This window comes from Myodes glareolus, chromosome 1, assembly GCF_982192425.1.
Source record: "Myodes glareolus chromosome 1, mMyoGla1.1, whole genome shotgun sequence".
Taxonomy (NCBI): Eukaryota; Metazoa; Chordata; class Mammalia; order Rodentia; family Cricetidae; genus Myodes; species Myodes glareolus.
Window position 1 is genome coordinate 113640569 of NC_142026.1, and position 24321 is coordinate 113664889.

The following is a 24321-nucleotide window of genomic DNA, read 5'->3' on the forward strand; positions in this document are numbered from 1 at the left end:
GTATTGTCATACAAATTATAGTTCCTAAATTTTGAAACTTGGTGTCATTTTGTGATGAAAATATTACCTAATTTTGTTGTTACACTTTTCATTTCATAAACGGATTAGTGCTAAAGTAAACATTTGTGGCCTAATATATTTATTCTTTTAGTAAAATTCCCTATACATTCTCCACTAGTTTCCTTAGTGATACATTTCTCTTTTTGATGATTTCTTGGAGCAAATCCTTTAGATAAAGTTTTTCTCCAGTCCAGCTATTATTGAAAAACTTTATGGGGCCAAAGATTTATTTTTATTTTATGGGTATGAGTGTTTTGCCTGTATGTTATGTATGTATGTATGTATGTATGTATGTATATAGTATGTGTGCATGTATGTATGTATGTACACCATGTAATACTCAAGGAGGACAAGGATAGGGCATAGGATAACATGGAACTGGAGTTGGAGATAGTTGTAAGCTGTGGTATGGGTGCTGGAACCCGGACCTGGGTCCTCTGCAAAAACAGTAAGTGGGCACCACTTTTTTCACTTCTGACATGCATGATTATAAAATTTCCATTACATAAACCCAAATATCCATTTCAGAATGACTCATAGCTGAATATAGGAGTAGGTGGCTACACGCTCAGGTAGAAGAACTAAGAAGCTAAGGCAGAAGAACTGTTTGTGTCCAAGAGTCTGAGTCCAGTCTAGGAAACAGAACTGTCCTTCCCCTTCACAACCACCACCACCACCACCACCACCACAACAACAACACAAAACACAAAACCACCACCACCACCACCACAATACAACCAATCAAAACCCTGAGCAAAACCAAAAACGTTTTCTAATTCCAACATCATGCTTATATAAAAAGCCATTCCCAGGATTAACTACTCATCTAGGCTTTCTGTACAAGTAAATTTACTTATTTTTTTCAAGTTAAAGAGTTATGGAACTCTGAATCTAATTCTAGAAAGTAACAAATGTATGCTTGTGGGTGTAGCTAAATAAACTTAATTTCAACAGACAAACTAATTCTGCCTGCAGAGAAGACAAGGTCTCCCGAGAGGCTTCCTCCCATTGCTGGGGCTCACCCTCCCACCACCATTCCCCAAGGGCCTGTCTCAGAGGCAAACATGCTCCACCTGGCAGTGGAAAACACAAATCGGGCCCCAGGCCTCCTTACACGTGGAAGGGCTTCCACGTGGCTCTCACCTCTCTGCAGAGATTCTTGTTATCCCCTGTATAAAGACCTCTACAGCCTGGGTTTTCTACTGATTGCTGAACAATTTGTTTCTGCACTTCCAGCACAGAATTTTGGAAATAAAGAAAGACAGTCTAAGTTATGCTTCTAGCACACCATCAACCAGTCCTCCAAGACTGCTAACAGCCTCTTGGCCGCAAATGCCAATGCCCTTGTCAAAGCTCATCACATTAGTGGTGCTCCCTGGCATCTGCCACTGCTCACTAGGACACCTGGTCTTTCCCTGGTAATGAAATGACTTCCTCCTGATCTTCTCTCACTCCTGACTCTGCTGATTCTCTCTTACCTCTATCAGGGTGACTTTCCGGGCCAGCGGCTCGCTTCTCTTTGCCTGCATATCTGCTCTGTGTCCACGGTCCTCCCAGTTTTGCTCTTTGCTCTTCTCCGTCCTACAGGAAGGAAAGATTAGAAATAAGGAGCCAGCAGGACAGCTGCTGTAGTGGGTTAGATAAGGCCTGGATCTAGGGAAGGGACAGAGGGATGGACAGGGATGATAAGTCGGGGGCCTGAGAAAAACCACTGGGAAAAGTACAAGTGCCACTCTCCAAAGGGGTGAGACGCAATGCTCCATCTCAGACATGAAAGGGACAAGAATTGAGCAAATTCTGTTTAGATGCCAAGGGAAAACCAGAAAATGTTATCAATGTAGATGGAAAAACAACCCTTTACTGTCACAGGGTATTTCTTAGAGGCAAGGGAAGAAGTGGGAGAAGCTCCTACTAAAGTTTAGAACACCCAACTGTAGAAGACCGTGAAAATCTCAATGGTAATAGCAAAACATACACCATGGTAAAGGTGGGAATATCCTAAACAGCTTTAAAAAGATACAAGAATTTAAAAATCAAGGGATTACCGGGAATGATAAAGTATTTGTACACAAAACTGCATGTATATACATAACTCAAGTTCAAGGTCTAGCTTTCAATGTGACTGTGTCTGGAGACAGGGAGCGTGAGTAAGCTCAATATGGTTTATCCAGTTAGGACAATAGCAGTGTCTTAAAATGATGTGTTTGCTTGTGTGATCATGCACACACTGTCTCCACATGTGTGCAGGCAGAGGCTCTGTGAGGCTATAGTGAGAGGCAGCGCAGAAGAGTCAGGAAGAGAGGCCGTATTCAGAAGATGTGGTGTACTCCTGAAGCTTAGTAATACTAGGTCTGGAGGGATGGCTCAGCAGGTAATGCACGTGCCACCAAGCCTGACAACCAGAGTTTGATTCCCAGAATCCATATGAAGAAGGAAAGAACTGACTCCTTCAAGTTATCCTCTGAACGCCACACACACCATGGTATACAGGGCCCTCCTCCAAAAATAAAGAAATACATGTAGAAAAAAATTAACAGAAGTCTTTCAAGTATTAAAAAGGTAAAACACTATTCAAATAGATACTCATTTCACCAAAGAGATCATAAATATATATGGGGACACACACACACACACACACACACTCATCCTTGACATCACAGGCCATTAGGGATAAGGATCCACAAAGTCAAAGCACATGAGGCCCCTCTCGAACTGGAAGGGCTGGGATTACAGCCTGACTGTGTCTTGTCCTGGGGAGGAAGCACAACTCTCTTGCGAGTAGGTAAGCCTGTAACATGAGATGACACAGAAAATGTATTAAAACAACTCTAGTCACCCAATTCTAGTTATTTACCCAATAAACACGAATGCAAATATCTATGTGATGATTTACACAAATACTGATATTTGTAGTGGCTCCAAACGAGACAACTCAAAGACATATAAACAGGTAATGAATAAACAAATTGTGGTCTTTGAAACTCTGGAAGGAGAGAGAGGATCACTGGTTGTCAAGGGATGGTAGTTACAGAAAGGAAGAAATGAAAGAACGTGAAAAGATTGAGGAATTCTTTGTGGTGATGGCTCATGAGTGTCTCTTTCTTAAAATCTGAAATGTACGTCATTTATTATATACCAAGTATATTTCAGTAAAACTGTCACAAATACATCTGTATATATAAAACCAGACCTATAAAAATACATGTATGCATATGTGTGAATGCTTGTATGGATGTGTGCAATGTTGATTACTTGTTGATGTGTATGTTGGTGTGCAAGCACTTGTGTGTGCATATGAAAGCCAAGGACAACCTTGGCGGTGTGCTGGATAGTTTAATGTCAACTGATATAAGCTAACATCATCTGGTGGAGGGAGCCTTAATTAAGAAAATGCCTCCATAAGATGGGGCTGTACACAGCCTGTAGAGTATTTTCTTAATTAGTGATTGATGGGGAACCCACCCCGTTGTGTGTGGTGCCATCCCTGGGCTGCTGGTTTTGACTTCAACAGGAAAGCAGATTGAACAAGCCATGATGAGCAAGCCCCGTAAGCAGCACCCCTCTGAGGCCTGCGCATCAGTTCCAGCCTCCAGGTTCCTACGTTGTTTGAGTTCCTATCCTGGCTTCCTTTGATGATGAACAGCGCTGTGGAAGTGTAAGCCAAATATATACCCTTTCATTTTTGGGCATCATGGTTTTGGGCATGGTGTTTCGTCACAGCAACAGTAACCCTAAGCAGGGCAGGTATCATCCTCAGGAACACTGTCTGTCTTCCTTGAGACAGTCTTTCATTGACCTGGTGCGCACTAATCAGGCTGGACTGGCTGGCCAGCAAGCCCCAAGGATTTTCTCTCTCCACCTCACCGGCGTTGGGATTACAGGCATGGGTTCCCATGTCTATCATTTTTTAACATGTGTTCTGGGCATGAAACTCATGCTTTTTAGGTAAGGACTTAGGTGACTGAGGGACGACCCAGCCCCAGTTCTGACCCTTTCACTAACCCCCTTGCTACCGTACTTCCTCTAGGTATGGCCGAATCTCTTCTGATACTTTTAATATGATCTTAACTAGTCTCTCTGCCTTCACCCTCACCTATTAATGTGTATCCATTCTTACCTCACATGTCAGAGTGATGTTGAAATGTGCTGTTCCCTCTATTTAGTGACACCCACGTTATATGGTCTGACCACTGCTTACCCTCGTCTTTTCGAGTTCTCTCAACTGCTTTATCCATTCCAGCATGCTGGCAATTTCCCCACTGTTTCTTTAGGATACCGAGTATGCTCGCTCCTACACTCCTGCCTCATGGCCTTCCGCACCTGTCCCCTCGTACACACATTACTCAATTCCTTTTCTCACAATTCAACTTAAAACTACAACAGACCCACTGTAGTGGCTCACATCTAGAATTCCAGTTCTTGGGTGGATAAGATCAGGAGGATCACCTATGAGTTCAAGGTCAGTCTAGGATTCTGAACAAGACTTGCAAACAAAAATATTAACAGAACAAACAAAACTCAAAACTGCAACAATTACACCTCCCATTTCTATCTCCTCCCCATACTTAACTTTTCTCCACAGTATAGCATATTCTAACACAAATGTTTACACATGTAAGTAAAATGCCAGCTCTCTAAGATGAGGATTTTGATAGGTTTACTCATGTCTCCAGTACCTAGAACATTTTGATGGCATGTTAGGTGCCTGACAAACTTACATTTAGAAAATGATGTGCATAGCGTGAGTGTTCCTTGGCACACTGGACACACTCATAGGCACATATCATGTGTCATTACTAGTGCACATCACTGTCTAGCTCAGCAGCTACGGCAGGAAACTCCCGGTCAGCATTTTCTCCATCAGGCTGATGCTCGCAGTGGCTGCCAACTCTCACCTGGAACGCCTGCCTTCGCAGTCAGGTCAGAACAGGACTAAGCCCTGATACAGACAAATGCTTATTCAGGCTCATGTAAAACACCAGGTAAACAGAGAGCTGTGGCTCCCAATTCCACCTTCCAAGCCTCTGCTGCTCCCAACTCCCCAATCCCATTCTCCAGGAATAAGAACTCCAGTCCTTTTCCCTGCTACAGGTCTCCGATCCCACCACTAATTAGTCCTCTCCCAATCCGTCCTTGATAGCTTCACGTGCCTCATTCCTGTGTCAGTGTGACCGCTTCGAAGGCTCAGTTCTGGAAGTCCAACCAGAGCCTGCTTCCTCCTGGAAGTCTTCTAGCTCTCTACACTCTTCCCTCTCACAGTGACCATTTGTGCCACCTCATCTTGTACCTAATTACATAATCTGTTGTCTTCCAAACACTTAATTCTGTTTCCTCATGTCATCTGTATACTTTCTCATTTCACCATGCTCAGTGCTAAGTACACTGAGATACTCACACAGGACAGCAGAAGGTTTTGATTTAAGAAATGACATAGAGGAGTAAGAAAAAGCTTAAGAACTGGGCAATCAGAACAACAACCTAGAGGAAAGTTCTCAGACACAGACAATTTTAGGAGATCCTCAAGGAGAAAAGGAAAGATGAGGAGCCGGGAACAGGGTGCGCCATGCAGGGATGAGAGTGACCACTGAATTCTATTTCATTTCATCGACTCATTCAGTTTCTGAGTACCTAACAAAGGAATTCAATATGTTGGCTATCTGAGGCAATCTCTTTGACCAAAGCTTTTAATGAAACAAACCCAACTAACATTGAGAATCTGAAAAACTATATCCTAAGAAAAATCAATATAGGACATAGGGAATAGAGAACACAAACAGTACATATTACTTATTACAATGTGTTTACAGAAATGTCATTATAAACTTGACCAGGGCATTAGGTAATAAATAAAAACATCATAGGGCATGAAATACAAAGGGAAGTTTAATTTTCAAGAAAATGACATAGCTAAATTAAAAGTTTTTCTTATATTCTAAAAAGAGTTTAGATTTGGTGAAATCTATATAAATTGATAATACAAGTGATAATTTCTCAGAAAGAAAAGAGGGTAGAAAAAGAAGAGAGAGGATGAGAGATGGTTCAGTGGACAAAGAGCTTGCTGTGAAAGTGAGTGGCCTGGAGTTTTGATCTCAGCATCCACATAAAATCTGGATAGGCATGCAGCCTGCCTGTATTCCCCCAGCTTGGGAGGCATAAACAACGGATCCTTGAGGCAAGATGGCTATCTAGAGAAGCTGAAATGAGCAAGCTCTGGGTTCAGCAAAGACCCTGAATCCTTAAACAGTGGAGAGTGACTGAGCATACCAGACACTGACTTATGACCTAGACACACACATATGCGCAACACACAACCATGCATGTACATGCACACACATTAATGCAAACATGAGAAAACACCTACATGCATCTAGCACTGTAAATTAGAGAGTGAATGCAGCAACTTTCTCTGTACATACTGGACAACTAGCTAGTCCACAGTTTTCACGTCACAAGAAAGTATATCTTCGCTGACCTAAGAAACCTTGAGTACAGATAATTCCCAAAGGGTTTAGCTAAACGAGCACTCGGACACATTTGAACTTCTTATAATTTTCTCTTCCTTTTTGATTTGCATAAGGTTCTTGAGTGCTCTACATTCAACAGAAGTAGAGCTAGCTACCCTGACAATGTTTGGAACCCAAGTGTCTGGGACACTTCCTGCACTTATCTGAGGACGCAGAGTGGGTCTAGACATCACCTGAAAAGCCATCCAATGTGGTATATATGGAAGGTCCTGTTTAATCTATGTTTAATAAGCAATTCTAGTTTTTTAAGATGTAAATTCCTAGGCATCTGTGATTTTATTATTAACTACATTATTTCGTAAGATTGCAGTGAACTGAAAAAATGTTTGTCAGACAGAAACTAAAGGATGTGTGTAGGTACCAAAAACTAAGGGCAGGGAGGCGTGGGAAGAAGAGTAAACTGGAACTTCAAACTGCTGCCTTCTAGGTTTCTTTCCTCCACTGGCAGGAAGAAACTAGATACTTATTCTTGGGGACACTGTGAGGATCAAATGTGATGATGTGGGCAAATGTGCTTACGTCTCACATGCATGCACACACACACACACACACACACACGCACACACACACCTATCATTAGCATTCATTTCTTAAATATAAACAGCAAAGTGACACGTTTGGGCAGCGATAAAAAACTGCTGAGAAAAAATAAATACTTCTGATGAGAATAGGATCCTTTTCTTTTTATCTATTTTTGAAGCACACTTTCCCTAACACTCCAGGCTTCCTTGTTCTTTCTCTAAAGTCTTTCTCCCCACCATGGCTGTTTGTCTGTGGTGTTTACTAAACCCCATGCCAGCTTAAATGGATGGTTTGCCTGCTTGCTTTCCTTCCTCCCTCCCTCCCTCCTTCCTTCCCTCCCTCCCTCCCTCCCTCCTTCCCTCCTACCTCCCTCCCTCCCTCCTTCCTTCCCTCCCTCCCTCCCTCCTTCCCTCCCTCCCTCCCTCCCTCCCTCCCTCCCTCCCTCCCTCCTTCCCTCCTTCCTCCCTCCCTCCCTCCCTCCCTTCCCTGTACCCTCCTCATAGCTGCTGAGATCAGTGGGCTGCCCTGGGGCTTTCTTTCAAACTACAACACTTGTCCTTGACTTTGGGTCGAATCCATTCTTAAATTCTTTTATTTATGAGACTGAGGACCCCAAGAAGAGACCCTCATTTCTCCTGTATCACTTGGCAATCACTAAGAGACCCCAGTGATTGCCAGTAACAATATCTTCCCACAGAACCTGTGGCAGAGAACCCAGCTGAGAAAGAGACAAGCCCAGCAACAAGGGTTGGATGCTGAAGTCTTAGTTTAGTAGTGACAGCGATGCCCTATGACATTAGCACCTAGCTTTCCCTCTTGAATTTGTCAGCTCTTAGATCAAAGGGGATGTGGAAAGAATTGTAAGGTATCTTCTAGATTATAACTCCATGGCTCTTTTAAAGTCCACTTAATGCCACATCTCTCATCTGCACAGCAGAACGTCTTGTAGCATGCTGCATGGCTTATTTGGCAATTTCTGTCATTTCAATCAGGACACACATTATTCTTCAAATTTTGAGAGTATGTGGGACATCTTTAACCTAAGATGATACGTGTCTAAGGAACCCAGCAGGGATGATCTGTGTCACATGCGTTTAGGACACGGGAGGTGCCAGTGGACGCTGTGCTGTTCATGGACACTGTCCACAGGCTTTGCTGTGACACAGAGCACATTCACCCTGACAACATCCTGGGAACTGGATGTTTCCCTTTAAAGTTTCAGAGGAGATAGTTCATAATTTAGTTTTACCTAACCATTCACTTGTATTCAGTTAATATTATTTCAAAACATCGCTCAAACAAAGTAAACGAAAAATAAAAATGAGCCTTCTGCTGTTTAGTGTGTTGCCATTTTATACAACATTATTTCTCTGGCATCTAACACTTTCTTAAAGTATTTTTTTTTTTTTTTGAGACACGGTTTCTCTGTAGCTTTGGAGTCTGTCCTGGAACTAGCTCTTGTAGGCCAGGCTGGTCTCAAACTCACAGAGATCCGCCTTCCTCTGCCTCCTGAGTGCTGGGATTAAAGGCGTGTGCCACCACCGCCTGGCCATTCTTAAAGTCTTTTAAGAGTCTGCTATTTGAAATTTAACTTGTAGTGTGATCATCGTGCCATGAAAAAGGGACATGGACAGATGATCCTCATGATGACCACGTCGACAACAGTAACAGCAGCAGCAGCAAAACCCACTGCTGTTTCTCACTGGACATTATCCGAAAGGAGAAGCACTTACGGGGCCATGGACTGGGAGCCTAGTCTGGAATCCGGGGACCTGTCCTTATTCAGGAACCGCTGTGAAGAGGGAGAGAAAGACAAACAGTAAATCAACAGAAAGAGAAAAGCATGGTCAGCATCCACACACCGAGTCCCATCAGCTTCCTCCATGAAGGCAGAACAAGAATGTCTACGTCCGTATTGAACATGGATGTCTAGCCCAGTAACATACTCACTCCTATGGAAAATCAAGAGCTAATCTACCACAGTTTAAATCTTCTTTATAAACAAGGTTAGTTTTCAGATGCTGGTACTGGAAAAAAAACACCAAAACAAACAAAATTTTCATCATCAACAACAAAACCCACAAAAAGAAAAGAGAGGCTGTTTATTAGCGTCAGGTGACTTAACCGCGGCTGCTGCTCAAGCTCCACACACATCTTTCAGCACTGCATCTTTTCTTTCTAGTCTTGTCACCGTTTCCATTTTTATATTGAGGTTCAATTGAACTGAATTTGAACACTCTAAATCTTGTACAATTTTTTTTTCAGTAAATCTTACTTTATTAATGGCGCCCTTGAGAAAAAGGCTGAGTACACACTTTTAGAGGCACCAGCTTAAACTCCGAGTGCTTTACACTTCCTCTAGAATTTGAAGCACACCGAGGGAATGGTGTTTAATGTAACACAGAGCTTTATAAATCAATCCAGTGCTGCCATATCACAGATGGAGATAATTAGATGATACAAAGAAGATCCATCTGATATTCAAAATAAGACAATCACTTGCAGAATCATGTACAGATGAAAGATACCTACACAATCATTCAGAGAACAAAACAAAGAGCCACAATGACAGAAAAGGACACAGCTTTTCTTTGAACCTGTTTGAGAACTGCTTTTCCAGCCTCCCCTCCGCTGCAGCTCACTTTGCCTCTCCCCTTTTCCTCCTTCATAATCAGAGTTTTGCAGGACGGTGCCTTGGCAAGCTTAGGCACCAAGTATCTTTCAACGAGCATTATGTGCATATTAGAATATTACAAAGATGTTAAGGCAACTGCTTTTCCTGACTATGGCTGTGTGTTTAGTATCAGTCAGCTTTAAATCAAACATTTAGGACAAGAATTAAAGAATGACGAGAGGAAGTGAAAGGTGGGTGCAGGAGAAGTAACCCCAACAACACAAGAACTAATAGCATATCTTGATTTTTCTTCCCCGCTAAAATTGATGAGACTCAGTTAAAATATACTGAGAAAAAATATATATCCACAGCCAATTTCAAATTCAAAGTCTAGTCCAGATTGCTGAAAATCCTACCTCCCTCATCCAATGGCACACACAACAAGCAACAAAAAGCAGCAAAGCCAAACTCAGAGAACATTAATTCTCACAGAACTTTCTCTACCTCTTTATGAGCATGTACGTTCCAAATACATTAATCAAATTAAATGGAAGTTTTAAATTTTAAAAATGCCCTACAAGGTCTAAGTATTATTTCAACTTCATATCCCAATGAAAGCTAGCATTTTACCAAATTTTTTTGTATGTTTCTAAACCATGGTCAAATGACTGGACTTAATGAGAGAACCAAACATAGAGCTCTCATCATAAATTCTCACCAATCTGCACCTACTCTGGAGCCACCGAGAAATCAAGCCAAATCTCCGTTAAGCCAGTGCTGCCCTGTGTGGGACTTAGTGTCGTTTATAACAGAGTCTGCTCATGTGAACGGGATGCTGGGATACCCTCAGAAATGTTGTCTGAAGTACACTGTAAAGAGTGTGACAGAAAGTAGTCAGAATGGCTGTGTGTATGTGTGTGTGTCTGAGAGAGAGAGACAGAGAGACAGAGACACACAGAGAGAGAAAGAATAAAACAAACAAACAATAAAAGATAAATTAGCAATTCAATATTGTCCATGCTGTGTTTCCCCTGTGGTCTTACCACTGGTATACCTGATTCTCTTTTTATCCTCTAAATCTTAAATTAGCAGGGAGCCCATAGCGCAATGTTCTGACACTTACTGAACGAGGACGAATACTTTACTGTAAACCCCTTTACTCACTCATTCCTTGGCTCAGCAGCAGCACGCCACATGGTAGTGACTCATGGAGGCAGTAGGAGGGGAGAAGGAGTTTCTGTGAGCTGTGGTTTGTCTTTAAACAGAAAGCCCCCAAGGCTGGAATGCAATCAGCCCATAGATGCCCCCCACCATCAACAAGGCCAAGGAACATGGCTGCCCTTCCTTCCCTCCTTTCCACACACACACCTCAGTTGTTTTGTGATTCCGCTTCCTCTTCATGGGCACCCCTGATTTGGAGAGGAGGATGAAGAGAGGAAGATGAGCAAAGCGAGGATGAGGGATGGGAGGACCAGAATCTAGAGACTCCTACTTCCCAAGCCCGAAGCTTCTTGAGGGTAATTTTCAATTTAGAATGCAATGAAGCTTAAATATGAAGGGAATGATAAATGGAGTGACTTAAATGATACCACTGGTTATGTGGAGATTTACCAGGAAGTAAACAATATACAAACAGCTCGAGGAAAGAGAAAGGGGCCATGCAAACAAACAACTCATCCGAATGGATACGTCTAAAAATGTGAAGAATGGGGAGAAAATCATATGAATGTTCAACCAATGTACATTGTAGCTGGTACAGCAGCATCAGATAAGGCAGGGTTATGATACAGTATAATAGCTTTATTTTACATGCTGTTATGCACCCACTGATACATTTACCTCTCCAAATGTTTCACCTCTATTTAGTGGGATTGATTCTTTTTTTTTTTCTTTTAGAACATAGATACAAGAGAAGAAAGTTGCCAATGAGGGTTTGGTGGTTAAATTCTAGTCTTGGTTCTGTTTACTGTTAACTGTGTATGGCCTTAATTAGTAAGCCACTTAACCTCTCATGGGATTTCTGTTAACTAGTAAAGGAAGAGGGGCTCAGAACCAAGCACAAGTTCTCACAGTACCACACTCGTATTTCTACAGATGAGGAAATGGAGGCCCAGCTTGGCTTGGCTTACACCAAGCTTTCTAAAGCTGAGTTAACAGGAAAACTAATTCTCAGTACAACTTTGTTTGAAGTCTCAAGTGCAAACATGTAGAAGTATAGTCCTCTGGGTTAACAACTAGGTTTACATAGCTTGTCACACTCTGCCACTGGGATAGATCCCAGTGCTTTAATGCACAGGCCTCAGCCCTGTAACTAAATGTAGGGCTGTGTCATGCACCTTCACCAAGTAGCCTTGGTACTAAACCCACAGCTTGGACACTTTGCATTGTGGTTGCCATTATGCCACTTAGTGCCAGCAAAGGCTGCCTGAACACAACTAGGATCTGAAATGACTGTGTTATGGATGTCAGTGTTTTTATTATACGTACAGTTTTCTGCACTTATAGAACCAAAACAACTGTATTACAGAATGAAAAGAAACAAACACAGCCTTGTCTTGGTGTCATTCTTTAGCATGTGACAAATTAATCTGTCTCTGGATTGTTGAGTTAAAATGTTGGACTTTAAAAGTTGCTGATTGAGTTTCATAAAATATTGATTAAATGAAGTTTGTTTGGGATTAGGACAGACTTTCTAACTATGTCTGAAATGGCTTTAATTGTTCTTCTGACATATTATATGAAGTATTTATGCAATGCTTTAATGCAAGAGGGGATATCCTAAAAGAGAGGTACTTGTTCAACTCTCCTTTAGCTATCAACCATCACACTTTTTCACTAGCAAAATCAGAATGTCTAACAGGTATGCAGGGGTCAAGTTTGAAGCCAACATCCATACAATGAGCTCTCACTCTGCATCTATCAAATAGACCCAAGGACAAGGAACTCTACCAGGCCAGGAATGTGAAGGGCTCTAACCCCCTCTTCTCTATTCTTTTCTCTAAAACAAAACAAAACAAAACAAAATGAACAAAAACAAAAAACAAAAGCCAGGGGATCTTTAAAATACTTCTGTCTGTGGACTTGAATCAAAGCTTGTAAACCACAACAGAGACAATGGCGGTAACCTGGGCTAACCTGTTTCACAGATGCATTGACACACACTCTGGTCTTGTCTCTTGGCTTTCTAACACTGTAAGATGGCCACAGGCACTGCAGAGAGGAATTTAGATGTCTTTCTCCTTTCTGCTTTGGCCAAAATTAAATAAATTAACTTTCCTTTTCCAATTTCTGTTTGCTGATTTCTTTGGAATACAGAGAAACTGAGGCAGTGAGTTTATGGGCTAAGCACTCTGAACCTTGAACACAGACAACCTTTTCCACTCTTATCACAGATTCTAGAGTGAAGAGTTGTTGGTAAGATGTTACAAGTTAGGGTATAAAATGCTTTCTATCAGCGGTTTAATATGCTGATCGATGCAAAATTTAATAGCATCACTGGGATGTATGGTAGGGCCTTGGTGGAGGAAGTAGGTCACTGGGAACACTCCCTGGAAGGGTGTGTCCTGCTTTCAGCTCTTTTCTCATCCCCTCTGTTTCCATGGTTGCTGAGAACTGAGTGGCTCTAATCCCTCATGGTTTCTCTACAAGAATGCTTTACTTCACCACAGGCCTGAAAACAATGGACCCAGCAGCCTGCTGGCGAACCCTTGGAAACTGTGAGCTGGAATAAACGCTCATGCTTTTAAACAGTTTCTGGGAGGGATGCTGACACAGCAACAGAACCGAACCCACCATGAGTCCAGGGGTATGAACCCACAGGCATGTTTAAGCACCTCTCATCTTTATGTTTCTTCTGGTGGTGGTGTTGGGGAGCAAATCCAGAGCCTCAAACTAAGCAAATGCTTTCCTACTGAGCTACAGTCTTAGACAAAGAACGCACTTTTGAAATAGATATTTGATCACATCACCTCTCTGCTTTCTGCACTTTGATGGCTCCCGACCACACTTGAATAAACTCCAACTCCCTAACGTGTCATATGAAAGCTTTTATTTATTTGGGGCCAGTCTCATCGCTTATCTCAAGCTCCTACCACGATGCTACATTGGGCTTCCTTAGGTTCGTCCCAGGCTGTTTCTAATGTCCCAAAGGTATCCCCCCGTGATGACGTCCAGTTTCCACAAATGATCCCACAGTTTCCTGTCACTTTCCTTCACTGCTTATGTCTAATTTTGTGATACTCTGACTAATGCCACTTTCATTCTCTAGGCTGCAATGCCGGAACTAGTTCTGATTCATTGGCCATCACTATCCACACTCCATTTACCAAGCTTTCTTCTAAGTTCTAAGCAAACAAGGAAGATGCCGAAGCAGGTGAGAAGCAGTGAGCATGGGATCAATCCCCAGGTGAGGGCTGAACACCAAAAAAAAAAAATAATAAAAAATAAAAAAAAATAAAAAAAAATGAAAGCAGAAAATGATCCCAGCTTGAGGAGGGGTTTTCCACGTAAGAAGTGCAGATCTCTCAAAACAGCTGCAGAAACAGGGTGAAATTACAGAAAAATAGAGAAAATCAGGATGGAAACAGGAGGATTCGTGTTAGACGGCAGCTCCTGTGAAAGGCAGAGCCAACGCTGACTGGGAGCACAGGAGTCACAGCTTGGGGGACGTGGTACTATTTTCTTTGACAAGTGTCGGGGAGTGTGGCAGTGTGTCAAAGCGAACAAACAGAAAGATGACAAGACAGTGTGCCTCACTGAGGCACGTAGTCATGGTCAACAAGGTGGTGATTTTTTGGAAAAAAAGCAACAAATAAACATAGAACACACATGGCAGAAGTGGACAAGGGGTTTACTCTAGGCTTGGAGACCCATGAGACAAATGACAGGTCCTAAGTGCTGCTCATGCAGCGGGCATCAAACTGCTAAACAATGGGCTTCTATGAATTGACTTCCTGCGGCCCAAGTGGACTGGACTGCGAAGAACAGAAAAGGACTGTGGGTAAGCAAGAAGGTAGAAAACATCAGAAAACACCTCTATTAAAAAAAAAGTGTACTAACTAACGAATAGTATGTGCAAATGTGCATGCACCTGTGAGAATGTGTGTGTGTGTCACAGAGGGTGGAGGTCACATAACAAGCGACAGGAGCCAGTTCCTTCCTTGGACTATGTGGATTGCAGAGATTGAGCTCAGGTAGTCAGGCTGGAGAGAAATTACCTTTACCAGCTGAGCCATCTTGCCCAGCTGACACCTACTCCCCTCCTTTTTACAACTCCTGCAAACAAAAGAGTTATTTGGGTCTCTACTTCCTCTTTTGAGCAAGAATTATTTTCCAATCTCCCATCATGAGGGAGTAATTCTTCCCAAATCAGGTCATATGGACTATAAGGAAATTCTCTGCATTAAGATACAGTAGCAGGTAGGTGGTGGCTGCTGAGACACACCCACAGTAATAGGGAAACAAGGGTGAAACAGAAAAGGCTCATTCAGTGCTGGAATGCTCAAGTCAAAGAGTGCTTAAAGCAAATTTGCTCCAATATGTGGAGAAAGATGTTTTATTTCATGGTTCATTTGAATTTAAAAAAGGACCCTTGAATAAGAAAGGGTCCATTTCCTTTTATGTTCCTAAAAAGAAACCTTAAAATTAGTACCACTATTGATCACATTAGTATAATTGTTAAGTACTAACTAGAACATCAGCATATAGCTAATTTTCTATGGTTTTTGCAAAGACTAGCTAGCATCAATTCCTCAAACACAGGAAACAAGCAGTATCAAGAAGTATCTACATCTGATTAAGAGACATTTTATAAAGCCAGTCTAGTGGCTTATGAGATAGGAGGGTTGCTTGGTTCAAAGCCAGAGAGTAAAACTCTTTTCCCCCCACAATATTTAAACAACACCACAAATTCTCAACCCTTGACAATGCACAACACATTCCTAAGCAATGCATTATTATCCTGGAATGCCAGTCACGCTCAGGATGAGCATCTTGTAAGTAGGAAGGCTGCCAAAATGAACACAGCAGAGTTAGGGTGTCAGAGAGCTCCCAGGGAAAGGTCATGTTGCTTGTCAAGGCAGAAGACATTGTGGCTGATCATAGTCAATCCTGCCACTATCTAAAGGACATTTCTGGCAGAATGACTGGTGGGGAGTTCATCTTTCATATTTCAGATCTCTAACAGATTTTCAGAGAAATGTTATTGATGTTTAGATTACCCTGAAGACATCATCACGAAGAACAAACTGTGTTACTCTGTTAAAGAACCCTTAGAGTCTTAACAGAGAGTCCTGGGCCACGTGAACACTGACAACAGCACAGCAGAGTGTAATGTCATGTTTTATACATTCGTATAGTCATTATTCAAGACTTCTTACCTCAGAGAAATCAATGAATTTTACACAAGCAAACAGTCCACGCCCATGATACATTCTGAAATGAATTGGGATAAATCCTCTAAAAATACTTATTTGAGTGTCTTACAAAAAAAAAAAGAACTTTCACTGAAAATCTATTATTAGTCTATAAATTGAGTTTTTGATGGAAGATGGGCATAATAAAATGTTGAGTTTAGGTTCAAATTAGGAGCGAGATGCTAAATGAGAAAACAATTCATATGTATTTTAAAAATATAAATTTAATTAGTGGAATTAAGAAGACATCAGGAATATTTTCTAAACCTACTTCTGGGGTCAAACTGCTGAGGAACTGTCCCAGCGACTCTGTATTTCACAGCTCGTGGCAATATTCTAGACCCTACGCTAGGCTAGATAATCTGAAAGCAAGCTGCAGTCCATGGGGCCTCATCCTCCACCCAATGTTTTCATGAGATGCTAACAGGAACCACTAATGTAAAGTGTGTGTGTGTGTGTGTGTGTGTGTGTGTGTGTGTGCACGCATTGGAAGACAAACTACGATGGAATTATTATTCGATGCTTTGGGGTTCTCTGTTCTTACTTTGGACTTGACAATAACAACAACAACAACAAAAAAACAAAATAAAAAAGGCAGATGCTACTGAATATAATTAGACAGTGCACTTTGGCTTAGGAATTGGTCATTTTGAATTAAACCAATTTGTTTTTACTGACTCTACATGCCAGGGAAATACTGAAAATAATTAAAACACATTCTTTTTACATGAAGTCGAGCTATGATGTATAGTTTTAGAACTTCCTTGGGAAAATAAAAATAATGGTTAGTATTTGTCTAGTGAATTTTTACAGATAATAACCAAAGCAGCACCATGATTGTGCTGTGTTTCCAGAAGGCATCTAGCATTTCTGTGTATAAGTTTCACTAAATCTGGCAGCAACTGAAATTAGTCATATAGATATGTAATATATATATATATTATATCTGTGTCAATGATGAACTACTTATAGAAGATAATTGATACTTCTCAATTTTAAGTATTTTTTAAAAAAATTCAAAAAGAAAAGAAAACTGAGAGTTTATCAAAAATAACAACAACACCCACAGCATTTTAGGAATTAACAATATTCTGGATGTTTTCGTAATTAAAAATGGTCTAAAAATACAACTTTTCTGTGTCAATAAGAATTGTTCAAGATGTATTAGTAAGAGTAAAAAGTACTTTAAGTATAATCCTAATTAATTAAAATAAATCAATGTGAATGAAGTCATGCCTGCTCACATGCAGAGATCTTAGAAGATCTTAGAATGTCATGAAAAGCTTAGAATCAACAGGATTATAAGTGCCCAGGACTATACTATTTTTTATTCACTAAATTTTATAAAATACAAGGATGCATTACTTTTATAGTAAAACTAATTAAAAATGTCTAAAACACAAATGAAAAAAATAAGATCAAATTGTTAGAATGGCTTTTTTCTATTAGATGCGAATTGCAGCACATCTTGGTACAGAAGTCCTGGATGAGCCTGGAGGAAACATCCATCTCCACACGGGCTTCCAGTGCTGCTGCCAGCCCCCCCACTTCAGTGTGTCAGGGTTTGCACATGGAGCCACACAGCAGGTGTGTCCCCTGAGAAGACCTTGGCAGAGGTGGCAGCTGCCATGCCTCTGAAAGGAGTAATTTTACTTTTTATTGTATAGTTTGAGCAGAAGTCAATTTAAAAAGGACAATCATTGAGGCTTCTTTCCTTAAAGTATAGAGACTAAAACAGCACCGGTACATGTCTGTACGCTCAGCCACTTGGGAGACTGAGGTGGGAGAACCCTTGAACCCAGCAGTTCAGGGTCAGTCTGAGCAGCAGAGTGAGACCCCCATCTCAAAAACAGAAACAAAACCCAAACTAAAATAAACAGAACATAATTCTTACAAGTTCCATGAGAAGAAGGTACACTGAAACAAACATAAAACAGGCATGTAAAAAACCATAGTGACACAAAACCTGGCTGTGGAGGTGAATGCCTGTCTATTATAACAAGATGCCGAGAACAGAGGACATGGTTTGAGACTATGGAGGCCACACCCCTTATTAGTAGTGTCATCTGAATGAGTATCTCTCTACTTCATCTGTTCATCTGTACAATGATAGCTGAGCTCAATTTGTTCATCTGTACAATCAAGTAGCTGAGCTAGAATCATAGCTTCACCCCTGGCACAGCTCCATAGTGCTATGTACTCAGACCTCTCACAAATCCTAGTCACTTCTCATGCTCTTTAAAAAGCTTATCTTCTATATGATAACAAGAAAAGGCTTGCATTCCAAATTAAATCTCTGATGCATTCTTATGGTATGTTTATAAGACAGAATCTTGATCAAATCAACCATACTTATTTTAATAAAGAATTAAGAAATACAATAGACTAGTTGCTAGGGACGCTTAGGTGCAAATTTATCTAGGTTGACTGTCAGATGTGACTCAGTATTCAAGGCGTTTTAGTGCCTGGGGCAACATCATGTTTATGGAGATTTCTTTTTACATTAACACAGATCATTTCACAGATTCTCTCTCCAGGAATCATCACACCATCTAATACACATTTAACAACAAATTCTTTGGAAGATGTCTGTCTGTCTGTCTGTCTATCTATAGGAACACATGCACATTCCTAATTTTTTAAAGTACTGGAGACTGAACCAGTGTCTTGTATTGTTAGGCAGGAACTCTAACACTGAATTATACCCACTGCTCTCTTGTAGGATTCTAGTCTAACACATGGATTCATATACACAGATCAAATTATATTCTCCAAGTAAATAAATTCATTCATCTTAACTCTAAGCCCTGATCCAAGCTCCATCTTTTCTGTGGAAATGTCCTATTTCCTGGCCCACACGGCTTCTTACTCTGTGTGACACTTGCTTTATGCATTAATACTGGTAACCATTCTTGTGCATTCTAGACAAGTGTTCTACAACTCTGCTACATCCTCGGCCTAACGTCTTCATTTTAAAAACTATTTTAATTTGCATGCTGTATGTTTCTTTGAGATTTATTAGAATTAAGGTTTGGTCCTTAAAGGCCAGGCTTGCCATCTGAAGAACTAGCATGCTAGGAGATGGATGTAAGGGTATGTCTGCAGCATGGAGATCCAAAATGGACACAACTGCAGTCTGAACTAAGACCATGACACAGTGAGTCCATCTAAGGAGAAGTGAGGTACAGGCAATAAGTGAAAGCTCTCTAGAGTAAGCAGTCCCTTAGGAACACTGGCACATCAGGAAGAGGAAGGCCAAGACAAATTTCACATGAGTCGTTAAATATAGAAAACTCCAATATCTCCTGTGGCTAACAGAATCAACAGAGAGAAAGGCTCTTAGAGTCAGGAGTACATAGCCTTAATGATCAGCATGGTGCAAATTGGGGACACCAGGAATGCTTGATCTTTCATTAAGTTTCATACTAAACCAAAAGCCTTGTTATTGCCCCCATGCTAATGTTATATATTCATTGCACTGATTTATCTAGGTTGTAAATTTAGTATAGAATTGCTGAGTTGGTGACATGTAGCTTTTCAAAATCCCCATGCTAAATTTCTAAGCCTCACAATGACAGTTTTTGGAGATAATGATAGAATCCTCACAAGTGGAATTTGTGCTTTTACAAAACAGGACATAAGAGAGATTCTTCTCTATTTATCCTGTGAGGTTGCAATGGAGCTGCAAACCAAAGTCCGCCTTTAATAGACACCAGATCTACTAGCACCTTAACCTTGGATTTGCTAGTCTCTCCAGTCTCCAAACTGTGAAAATTATTCATCGTGTAAGCCATTATAAATTACTGCATATTTGTTATAACAGTCCCTAACTAAGACAAGCATCTGCCTAATTTCATAAATCTGGTGTTCATTAGTAGAACGGAGAGCTTCCTGTAACCTAGTGGCAAACCTGGCTAAGTCTACCAGCCTTTTCCTGCTTCTTTGTCTTCTCCAATCTGGTGAAACATGCAGAAAATCTCTCACTCTTTGTTTCTAAGTTATCCCTTCTCCCTGCCCTCTGCATTGGAAAGGGATACTATGCTGTTCTAATTTCGACTCTCTTGCCATATTTAGTTAGTCGTGTCTCTGTTGAGTTGTAGAAGGATAAGTGATGACCTCTAAATCCTGCGGAGATGCCAGTAGCCCCCGACCCACTCCATGTAGTTGAAATAACAACAAAAATCACTAGACATTGCCAAATGTATCCTGGGAGGCAAAATCCCTACCAGCCAAAAGCTCTGGTCTATCCAAGACTTATCTAGAATTTTGTTCTTCTGTAATGAAACAAACTCCTACACCTTCCACAATTCATCATGTCTTGATTTTACCTCCACAGCATATCAGTCTGTGTCTCTTCAATACTTGAAAAATAACTGGATATCTTGTCTCCTCCAACAACTCCTCACTCTCCAGCCCTCACTTCTCTGAAGTGAAACTTTGAGAATGTCTTCCACTTGCTTGTCACTTTGATTCCAGTGCAAAGCTATCAGGGTCCTCTAGACTACCAAATGCTCACATAATCCAACCGCTTGGCTGGCAGGCCTGTCCAACCTGCAGCCTGTGTCCCACCAGTTCAAGGACAGCTGTGAGGGTGGTCCAACACAAGACTATTTAAAATAAACTTATTTAAAATATTATTTAAACTTATTTAAATACTAGAGACTTGTAAGTGCATGTGTGTGTTTGTGTTCTTTTTCTTTTTGTAACTCGAATGCATGGTTTTCAAGCAGGGACTTTGTAGACAGTAAGGTAACGTCACAATGTCAAACAGTTGGGCATGCCTAAATATATTATTTGCTTCACCCTTAGATTCCAGGGCATGTCTTTTTCTTTTTCTTTTTTTTTTGTTTTCCAGTCTAATCTACTCTTTTTCTTTTTGACTCCCTTAATATCAGTGTCAACTGGGCTCTGCCTTTGGCTTCCTTCTCTACTGACTCTGCAGACCTTATCAGGGCCACTGCCTTTACCACAAACCCTGCTTCCTAGCAGGGTAGGCTGACTACACTAATTCCTCTTCATTTGGTTTTGGAGCTCTGCTTTCTCTCAAATCCCTGTCCTGCACTTCTGAGCGCCTGTGGATATTTCTACCTGGGATCTCTGAAGACATCAGTAGCAAACTGGAATATCTAAAACTGAGCTAACCAGCTCTCCATAGCCACCTTGTCTCACCACACTGTTCCCAAAGCTTTATGGCTCATTAATTTTGTAGTATTGTTACCTATTCAGCTATGAATAACCCAGCGACTTCAGAGTGACCTTAGGTTCTCTGTCACTAAGGAGCTGAATAATGAAAGGCTTGGCAATCACAGCCGCTGTCTACCTCTCATCTCTTAACTCAGTCTTCTGTATTTTCCTTCTGTGGATCCTTAATGAGTTTCCTCCTGCTAGCTTTTATTACCTCTGTTTTAACCACTAGTGCTAGTGCTATAATTAACATCATTTTATGTAATTTCCTGGGGTACCTCCCCCAGGGGAACCCTTATCTGGAGGATGGCAGAGTGCACTAACTAGGTTGCTTGTGGCCCAGTGCCTCCATTTCTCCTCTAGTTTTCCCCTTTAAACCTACATTCCTCAGATACAATCATGACATTCTACACCTTATTCAAGTACTCCCTCTTTGGGAATGTTTTGTCCTAAGTTCATGTAACACTTCTTTTAAATCCCCGAAGCTTCAGGCTATGCATTTTTCCTTGGGAACCATGTCTGGTTCTTCCAAGAACAGAATGGAAGGCTTTCTTCCCACGTGTTCCCAATGAAACAGGCACATTATCTCCATCCAAGTTCCAAGAGTCTGTTGAAACTACCGGCTCACGGGTGGCTTGCCACCAGTCCGTCAAAACCGTTAGGCTAAGTGCCTTGTCCACTTATAGCAGCTTCATTTGGAGTTACCACAATGCTCGACATGGAAGAACTAAGTAACTATGCATTGAAAATCTGATCCAGAATGGGTTCAAATGCCAAAACTATAAGATGCATATATTGGGGTGTGTGTGTGTGTGTGTGTGTGTGTGTGTGTGTGTGTGTTCAAGAGCTAATGCCATAAGTGGAACGGGTCTAATAAGCCATATGCATAAGAAATACTATTCCTACCAGAAAGATACTGCTCTCTCTAACAGCATAGAACTTAAACGGCAATGGCATGTCTCTGGCTGATAACAGCTGCAAGTGCCTTCAATTACTAGCAAGTGAAAGGAGCAGTCTTCGAGGGCTAGTCTTTATTCTGTGGACTCCTGTGAGCCCTGGCAACGGTGTGCGCCTTCTAGGTGAGGCTGATGCGGTGTTAGGGTGACGCTGGAGATGCAAGCGCAGAGTGGAGAGCAGCAGCCTAAAGCCACAGGCTCCACTTCCGGGCTGCGTACCAGCACGGCTGAGGACTTGGGGGCTAGAACTCTATCCTCTCTGAGCCTCCTCAGTTTCCTTATCTGGAAAATGGCTGCAACATTTACTTCATATACTTCTCATTGGTGCCCAGTTCAAAAGAAGTAACAATGTAAACAATGGTAGATCATAAGCATGAAAAATAAAGGAATATTTTATACAGATTGAAAAAAAATCAAAGCATCATATATGTAACACACATTTTTGACAATACGTACCTTTTGAGAAGCTGAAAGCTTTTCTGTCTTAGTTTTCTCCTTGGGAGTTAAAGGAGGAGATCGCTCCTTTACCTCTGGAGGCGATTCTCGATACAGTGCTGGAATTAAAACAGGAAGTCAAAGAATTAGATCCAGGAGTACTGTTCCACCAGAGACCCAACTATGATGGAGGGCAGATATTTAAATGTAAAGAAACTGATATTCAACACGCGGTTGTAGCAGCAGGTGATGTGGGATATGCTCGCTAAGGTAGTCTGCAGTCTGACCCATTAGTTACAGGTAAAAGAGTTTTAATCATGAGGATCTAGAATGCAGACGGTATCAATTCAACTACTATGTAGTCACATGGATGCTTATTTCATTTTTTTCTCAATACACAGTTACCAGGAACCTGCTGAGTGCAAGGTTACTGTATTGGTGACCTTGGTGGCCACAGCCTCTGCTCTCCAGGGGCTCCTGTCTGCCCAGAGGCAGCCATGCCCACAAATGCAGCATCATTTGAAAGGCAGCTAACGACAAAGACAGTGATATGGGGGACGGAAAATCCTGAACGGAGGAAGTGGAAGGTGTGCCAAGCTCTGAAGAGCAGGCAGAACTGTGCCCTGAAGGATAATTTGGGAACAAAGACTGAATAAACACAGATTTAGGATAATACCTAAGATTTTAAATTTAAAACTTTTTAAATCTAAGATTATAATCTACATAGTTTATTGAGTCTACATGAAGTATACGTATGTAAGAAATCATATGGGAATCTTAAAGTACTAAAGTGAAAATCTACTTTAATTAAGAGTAATTCAAAATCGAGAAATCCCAAAGATGTATTTAATTGAACTTGCACAATTAAGATTATGAGTTTTTAGCTGGATGTGAGTATCGGTTGGGGTTACCCCTAGGTTTTTTTATATCTTGAGAAAAGGGTGTCAGATGTGACTAGGAGGAACTGACGGTGTTGTCTTTTCAGTGGCTCAGACACAGAATCAGACTTTCACAATGGAATGCTGTCTCCTCTTACTGTGCTGTTCTAAATGCCCCCTTCTCAGCTGAACAGAGGGTAGAGATTCTGTTCATATCCAAACTCACATTCGCTTTGCAGAATGCAGCTTCAGATAAAGATCAAGGACAATCCCTCCCACTAGTTTTAGAATGGGATATGTTGCTGAGAGTCATTTTCCCTGCTAATGCTAAAATCGGCAGTTGAGTTTTTGATACATTTAGAAAACAAATAGGATAAAAGGGAAAAAAGAACCTGCTGAAGGGTGAGATTCAGTTCTTATATTCTCAGGTATTCTGACTGTTCTATTCTCACCTACACAAGTCTCTCACAAGAAACAGAACTAAAGGAAGCATTAATTATCCTAAGGCACAGTAAGAAATGATGACGACTGCAGGATGGCCATAAGTGGAGGCAAGGCGTCAATTCCGCACAAAGCCATCAACCATCATTGCAGGTGCTCACTACATAAGGAAAGTAAATTTTGTTAGGTTTTCACTCCCTGCAGATCATCTGTCTGTCAAGAGAGGTGAGCCTAAGGGTTTATTTCTGCAGAACATGCTGTGGGAGACACATGATCTCTAAAAACAGTATCTGC

At 41.2% G+C, this 24321-nt stretch overlaps 1 protein-coding gene across 7 annotated transcripts in view; it reads right to left on the bottom strand.

The window, feature by feature from the left end:
* Positions 1 to 24321, bottom strand: part of Ahi1 (Abelson helper integration site 1) — a 200696-nt gene that overhangs the window by 68852 nt on the left and 107523 nt on the right. For 6 of the 7 annotated variants that reach the window (XM_085689094.2, XM_085689079.2, XM_048425328.3 and 3 more), the window contains exons 21-23: positions 22730 to 22827; positions 8840 to 8898; positions 1539 to 1641 (exon numbers count right to left, since the gene is read on the bottom strand). In XM_085689094.2, coding sequence (XP_085545220.2) covers positions 1539 to 1641; positions 8840 to 8898; positions 22730 to 22827 — 260 coding nt within the window. Of the gene's footprint in view, positions 1 to 1538; positions 1642 to 8839; positions 8899 to 10884; positions 11130 to 22729; positions 22828 to 24321 lie in introns of those variants that run through there. The other variant, XR_015001719.2, reaches the window with a different exon arrangement.